General features: G+C 31.9%; 1 protein-coding gene across 1 annotated transcript; it reads right to left on the bottom strand.

Annotated features, from left to right (window-relative positions):
* Window positions 1–313: 313 nt before the first annotated feature.
* On the bottom strand, window positions 314–6,993 carry LOC130893909 (NADH dehydrogenase [ubiquinone] iron-sulfur protein 3, mitochondrial-like). The gene is made up of 3 exons (XM_057800358.1): window positions 6,723–6,993; window positions 3,138–3,365; window positions 314–716 (listed from the first exon to the last, which is right to left on the bottom strand). Exons 1-3 carry the CDS (start codon window positions 6,931–6,933, stop codon window positions 376–378), a joined length of 780 nt encoding a protein of 259 aa, XP_057656341.1. The 5' UTR covers window positions 6,934–6,993; the 3' UTR covers window positions 314–375.
* Window positions 6,994–7,745: the final 752 nt, after the last annotated feature.

The raw sequence follows: 7,745 nt of genomic DNA, 5'->3' as shown, positions 1-7,745 counted from the left end.
TCCAAAAGATGACCGGCTTCAAACTTTTAAGTTGCGGAAGCTTTGGTAACAAAAGTATCATACATTGATGTACGTGGTGATGATTTTCAACGTTAATATAATCATTGACCTAAAAAGTCTTGCAATTTTCTTGCATCTTCGTAAACTTTCAAAGTTCAAAACATCAAAAACAAGCGAAAGAATTTATCATCTAATCTAATTTACCTACTATCTACTCGAGTGGAAAGGATGCTATCATATCATATCATGATCTAGTTAACCAAGTCATAGTTTCCGAAAATCCTTACTTTTCACCAGTGTAATCAATACTTCGTTATAAGAAAACTTTTACTTTTAATCAAACTGAACAATTTCTCACAATAAATAACCACAATACTATTTACATTCTTCAGTTTTATCCAAACTCTTCTTATGTTCATTTCGAATTTTCTCGTTTTGTTCTTGTTTACTTCTGTACTTGTTAAATTGTTCCCATGGAAAACTTAGATCAAATTGTCTAAACTCTTGAGCTAATTCCAGCGGTTCGCAAACAACCCGTTTTTTTTCTTCATCGTATCTGACTTCGACGTAACCGCTAATTGGAAAATCTTTTCTGAAAGGATTTCCTTGGAATCCGTAGTCGGTAAGGATCCGTCTGAGATCTGGATGGTTTGCGAAAAATATTCCGAACATATCGTAGACCTCTCTCTCTGGCCAATTTGCACCTTTGTAGATACCTGACAAAAAACATGCAGTGAAATTCTAAAAGAACCAAAAAAACGAATACTCATTTTCGGAGTTATTGTATATACGAGGATGTATTGAAAAATTCTTAGCGTACTATAGAACCAAACAAGATATTCTTCTCTTAATTGGATACATTTATTAAAGTGAACCAGCAACGTCTCTAGACCTATTAAAAAAAATGTTTCTTCTTGCTTTGCAAACCAGACCTCCACAGCTTTTATTACCTCCCCGTTGGAAGAAAGTTTACGACCTTTTAAACTAAACGATATTTTCGGGGACTGACACAGAAACTGGCCTTCACGATCGATCATCAACTTCAATTGAAAATTTACCTCTTTTGAAGCTTGCAGTCCAATTTCACGGTCGCAAACGAAGGATATTGATCACCAAGGTTATTAAGCATATCTTCGTAAATCCGCTTACCCCTTCGGTCTTTTGTTTTAATTTATTGCGTAACTCTGGTTTACTTTTTTGACGTCAAACTTTACACTGACACTTCCAATAAATTATTGTTCGTTGCTATGGTAACGCAATATTTTGTTTATACACGGAACTTGTCTAAGCTAACTAGATATCAATACATCCTCGTATATACAAATAAAGAATTCCCTAAACTCTGTTTATAGTATTTGATCGATCTTAGTCATTTATTTAGGAATTTAACGTGTTTTGTACGAAGGCGTTTGCGTTGTGTCATCATCACGTAAACATGGCTGCAGCCATTATTTTCTCACAAAGTGTTAATTGCGAATATATCGGTGACGGAGCAGAATGTATGAGTTGTAGTTGTGAAACTAACCATACTGATTTTGATCATCGACTTGGAACGATGACTTCTACCTATTTTTAGTAGGTACTATAGTTGTACAATTGCTACTAGAAGTGACACATTTTAAAAAACATTTTGGAATTCAATGTGATTCCAAATTCCCCTGTTTCGTTATTAAAATAGGGCAGTTATAAAAAACGTATGATATTTGTATTGAAAGTGATTTTATTTTGTTCATTACATTTAACACTCACATCATAAATAAATATTATGGCTGAATCGACGAGCAGGAGTTTTTTTGCCGAGATCAACAGTGCAAAAATGAACTCACTTTTAGTAAACCCGAGAAGTGTACAGGAAAGTGCTAAGGTCATCCAGAACGGAAGCTCTTTTACAGCGACATTGAAAAGGAAACAGAAGCGACAAGACTTGTTGATGTGACTTGATAGAACTATCAAGTTATTAGTAACACACGGTGAAAAATCCTAGGATTTGTCTTATTGAAAAAGCCTTACTTCAAAGCTAGCGACGTCCGGAAGATATTCCAATTCTGGATAGCGCCTACCAAGGGTATTTCAAAGAGATTATCAAGGATAGACGAGGTCTTCCTATTCTTATTAATTGTACGTAGCGCGTTCATCATTTCTATAGTATTGATTGATGGGGACACCCACGAGAATTTTCTGTATAATGTATAATAAAAATAACTCTTTACCGTCTGCGCAAATTTCATTCAATAGATGTTATTGTCGACTTATACCTACTATTTTTCAGAAAAAGTAAAAAGAGTAAACATGTGAAAGCAAATAGTGGGTAAGAATTATCTCCAAACCACGTGACACGCATTGACAACACCTATCTACACTATATGTGAGAAGCTACTTATTGTATTAGATTTCTAATTTTAATCCGAAATATGACAAAATGAAAAGGATGTACGCGGCGTCGGGAACTAAATAGGGAAGGCTACCAATGCGAATATTTGTAACTGACCTCTTATTTTGTTAGTTCTTTATCTGGTCTCCATACTCTTTTTCATAGTTAGTCACAAAACATTTACTTAATATCCACCTTAAGAAATTTTAAATACTACAACCTCATACGAGATTATAATCTTGTTTACTCTCAAAAGCCATAATGGAAAAAATTTGAAGTGCTAATATAGTTGGTCCATACTTGCAAGGCGATTTTCCACGTACGACAACCATGTGTGAATAATATTTAGATTGAAGTTCAGAGAAGCTTCACAAAAGCTGGTGATGCTCAGTGTTTAATGGGATTGGGAGAAGATTGGTGATCATGAACTCCTCAAATCTAACCAAACCATTAATTCCCAAAAATGGGTGGTTTTCATCTCGACAACGCTATACTGCAAGTATATCTAGTGACTCATCCAAAATTGAAAAAAACTTGTTAGGAAGCTTTGTACGACTAAATGAAAATAAATAAATAAAACTCAGAAATGTTTCCACTATGATTTTACAAGAAAAATGGCACAATTCAAATTGATAAAATCGCTTAGAAAATCATGAGAAATATATCCAATCGCTGGTATAGTAAAAACCTCTAAATTAGCTGTAACTCTAATGATATGGTTTTCTAGTTGATTACAGTCTTACTTAATTTAGAGCAAAGCATGTACCGGTAACAGATTCCAGAGGGGTTAGTTCGTCTGTATACGTCTTGACTCTACATCTTGCATTATAACGAAATGATAATAAATTATAAATAACTTCAAATCTGTAGACTCTGCTTGGAACATCGATTGCAGTTACATCCATCAAAGCCTCAAATTGACTATTATGATGATCTTTTAGAAATTGCATAACGCAAAGTATTCCATCAGGAACGACAAGAAGCTCTAGTTCGTCTGTAAAAGTAAAGGTTGTATCAACATAACATTCAAAAATAAAAAAATTACGGATACAAAAAATGCAATTTCTTCTTCTTGTCAATAAATATTTCTGTGACCTAATGTAACTACGAAATATCTTAAACTTATAGACATTTTTCTATATCATGGATGCGGATAATTTACTCCTAATACATGTTTTTTAAGCCCGAAAGAGAATATTTTGTATTAGAAAAATCAAATCAAGATATTAACGTCTAAAAATGAATTCGGGTATATAGCCTTGATGAAGTGCATTGTTGACATCCAATTTTGCTACTTCGTCATAAAACTTCTCACGTGGCCTTGCAGAAAATGATCTATCAAACAGTTCAAAACTTTGGTGACAAACTGATAAGTTAATTTCTCTAAAGCAATTTGTAAAAATTTTTTTCTACGCCCATGTCTGTAAACGTCAAAAATCGCACTGTCAACATTCCTTGTAAATGACAATAACATGTACGTAATGAGATCTCTCATAACATACACGTGCGTTTGGAGAAGAAAACTCAATTAAATCACAATAAAATTTTTATTTACTTAATCCTTTATTTGGTCTAATTACTCAAATTTAGTCAATTGAAAGAGTGATGCTCCTAGATGTAGGCAGCACATTATACAATTTCTCTAAAAATATGACACGTTTTCTTAAGTAGCTTACTATGAAAATGAATGCCATGTCATTTATATTGTCAATTTCTTGAACAAAATATGATTGTATCCGAATATTTCCTCAACTTTATCTACGAATATGTCTGATAGTAGTGAAAGTGATGAAATTATGAGAACTCCATCGGAGATTTTAGAAAAAGCTCAAGCTGAGAAATTACCTATCAAAAATTTATAGATTGGTGATAAAAGCATAACGTTAAATCCTTTTCGGAGAATGTTTTACTTGTGTATGTTGAAGAAATATCAAAAAATATGAAGCCATCTTCTTTATGGGCCATTTATTCGACGATAAGAACTATACTAAACATTAATGATAACATTAACATAGCAAATTATATCTTCGTCTTCTGATGTACCAAGCAGTACTACAATTATAAATAACCGTTCATCACCATTAAATAATAAGGCATAATGAATTTACAATCATTATTCAATTGTTATTAACAACTACTATAATAAAGTTTAAATAATTGCGATGTTTTTTATTTAATGGAAAAAATGAATGGGCGTAGAAAAAGTATAGTACGTTACACGAGTTGTAAGCTCATTACGCACTCATGTAATTTATACACTCGCCGCTGCGAGGGCATACAATTTTTCATTTCGTGCGTAATAGTTTACTTACAACTCTTGTTACTTAATATACTATAATTTTAATTAGTCGATAGGTAGCACCTAACATCGTTGAATTCACTTCTTCCCAGGACCAATGTCATCCAAATGTTCATAATATCATTGATCATGACGCGGTAGTGATCTTCATTGAACGAAACACAAGTTCCCGCTTCATATTTGAAGAAAATTATGCCACCAGCGTGTAAATCTCAGCAAACAGTGAGTTTTTCTTGATGTAATAGAGTTTATTAAGTCTGTTGTTGATTGATCTCACTTCATATGCGGTAATGCACCAGCACAATTTTGTGATAAAACATCAGTTTCATCACAATAGTTTCTAATTACATATGATGATCATGTGAATTCAATTTCCGTACCAGATGGATGTAGTAGTGATGCCACTGTCACTATTTCATTGATTATTAGCTAATCGAAGGGTTCATAATTAGTTAAGGGCTCCTTTAGTCTTGGTAACTGGCATTGTCCGTAACTATTCCAAAATTAGTCGATTGGCTTAAATATTTCGCAAAAAAAATATTTTCAGCGTTGTAGTTTCTCAATGACTTTAAAACAAATTATGGCAAAACTGTCAACAGATCCTTCATCTACTCCACTAATTCAATGATATAATCTATAGGCGCAAATTTTAGTGTCGAGAATGACGAAGAGGTAACATAAATTACAAGTTCAATAACTTCTTAAAACTTCTCGTTCATTGGTAAGTAGTTCAGAGTGGGAGAAGATACGTCGAGAAGCGTTTTAGTAGTAGGATGCGGCAAAATTTAAACCATTGTGTACTAACTTCAATATATTTCCGAGCTTTCGAATACTAATGTATTAATAGTGTGGGAATTAATTAGTTAAGAATTCCGGTGTGCTCAATTTTGTAATATATTTTAAAAAACATTAGATTGATCAACCTCAAAATCCAACATTCAAATTGACGCTTGATAGAAATATTAGCGTATTAGTTCTTAATATTTCTGTCAAACGTCTAATTGAATACTGAATTTTTCGCAGTTTCAACGTTTTCTTTTTCGTATTTCTAAAGTTATTTGTGATAAAAGGCAATTTTTATGAAAATTAAAAAACGCTCTATCCATTGTAACCATAGTTTTTTTCAGAATCAAGCTCTCTTAGCATTTCAAACTTCTTGATCCTATTATTCGTATACAATTAAAATGATTTCCGAATTTATAAGATTTTATTTCAATTAGAGTGACAATATCAAGGGTAGAAATGACATTTTTTCTCATGAAATGAAGAGATTTACTTTCTTTTTCTTTATAACTCCCTTATATTATGTATTACAAAGTATTATAAAGTCTCATTCGAATGGTTTTTAAAGCTCTTTTAAAAAGAATCAATGATTTTTTTCGTAAAATTAAATGTTTTTCACTTTTTTCAATATTCAATTTTTCAAATTCTTCGGTTCACTAAATAAGTTCCACCTTAAATAAATCATAATTTGGTTTGTGTAAGGTCCATAACAAAAAAAACATTTGTGAAAAATCTATTAGAAATATGCTTTTTTGTAACAAAAATTCAAAATTTCTATCACGAATTAGTCAAAAAGTATTGATTTTTTGAAAAAATCTCTTTAAAATAATATATATAAATTATTTTTATTTCTTATTTCTTAGACCTTTTGATATGTTTATGTTTCTGAATGTTTTTGATTTTAGGTCTCTTCTGTTTCAAAATTAGTTTTTTTAATAATTTTTAAAAGATTGATAAAAAATTGACGTTTCGACTAATTTTAAGTCTTTATCAAAATATAGGTAGGTGAATTATTCAACTGATCGCCTTAATTGAGTTACTTATCAAATTATTCCGGCTGCGAAGTATTAAAAATTTTCTATAGATAGATAATAGAAAATGTTGTAAAACTTTAGTTTATTATTATTTAAATTATGTAATTATCATTGTTTTAGTTCTTTCTAGCAGCCCTTGAGTAATTTCACATAAGTCGTCAGGGTAAAAAAATCACTTCGAATATTTTTGACAGTATTGATATAAACATTATCACGTAAATCAAATTTTATATACCTGTATGCGTAATTTGAACTTTCTCTACATACTTTGGGAGACACTCGAAAACATATGATCCAAAAATTTTCAGTTGGTCTCTTCGGGAAATCGTCTCAAACTTCGGCTTAGGTTTACCTCCAACACAAATCCTCATAGGACTGTATGATCTATTCCAATTTGATTGTTTCAGTATTAGAGGCGAAATTTTTGAAAATAGTTTTGTATACATTTTTTAACAAGTTACGTTGACACAAATAGACGTACATAAATATGTCAAACTTAAAATCCAATGGTTATCAGAGATGGCGAAATAGATTAGTGTGGTATGAATAAACTGAAGGAGCGCTCAAACTCAAACACTGTCGTTAAAACGAGCGTCGCTGTACAGTGGTGTGAGTTATTGAACAAGAAATGGCAAATCGTGCAAATTATAAGGTTTGCTGTGTTGAAATATATGAAAATAATTGGTGGAATGATGAATGTCGACGGACCATAAAAGCAAAAAACACAAGACCCCTTAAAATCTAACAAGTTTCAAGATCTCTAGAGCTAATGCTAGGTATACACTTAAAAAGAAGGGAATCATGGAAGACATTCGCACGAAATATAAATAGCTCAACAAATATTAGTACTATTTGGAAAAAAGATTAGCAAATATCCAGTTACAAATCATATCGGAAAATTGCGGCATTAGAAGATGACGGACAAATTATTAGTAACCCTAATAGCTGATTTACTTGCCAGCAATTATGAGAAACAATCCATCGATGCTGTTTTTACAGAAATTTTTCTGGAAAATGAGAAAAACAGTCTTCATAACTTTCACATCAACAATATAGAGATGAACATCAACAAACTTCTCCTAAAGACTGAGTTTGACGAAGCTCCTATTTCCTGGAACGATTCTGGCACAGGGCCAGACATATACCTATTATCTTTCTACAACTTATCCCAAAAACAGCTGAAGCTACACTGCTAAAAATATTTAATCAAATATGGACAAAGCATACTCGTACATGAGACTAAAGCAAACAATCAAAA

Source organism: Diorhabda carinulata, chromosome 5 (genome assembly GCF_026250575.1).
Source record: "Diorhabda carinulata isolate Delta chromosome 5, icDioCari1.1, whole genome shotgun sequence".
Classification (NCBI taxonomy): Eukaryota; Metazoa; Arthropoda; class Insecta; order Coleoptera; family Chrysomelidae; genus Diorhabda; species Diorhabda carinulata.
Note: the sequence above shows the minus strand (reverse complement) of the source record. Positions and strands in the feature narration are given on the sequence as shown.

Excerpts from the sequence above, each read along its gene's own strand:
- LOC130893909 (XM_057800358.1), bottom strand. The coding sequence starts at position 6,933 with ATGTATACAAAACTATTTTCAAAAATTTCGCCTCTAATACTGAAACAA. Across the intron at positions 3,366-6,722 it reads AGTTCAAATTACGCATACAG|ACGAACTAGAGCTTCTTGTC; the intron begins GTATATAAAATT and ends TTACTTTTACAG. Across the intron at positions 717-3,137 it reads CCCTCTGGAATCTGTTACCG|GTATCTACAAAGGTGCAAAT; the intron begins GTACATGCTTTG and ends GTTTTTTGTCAG.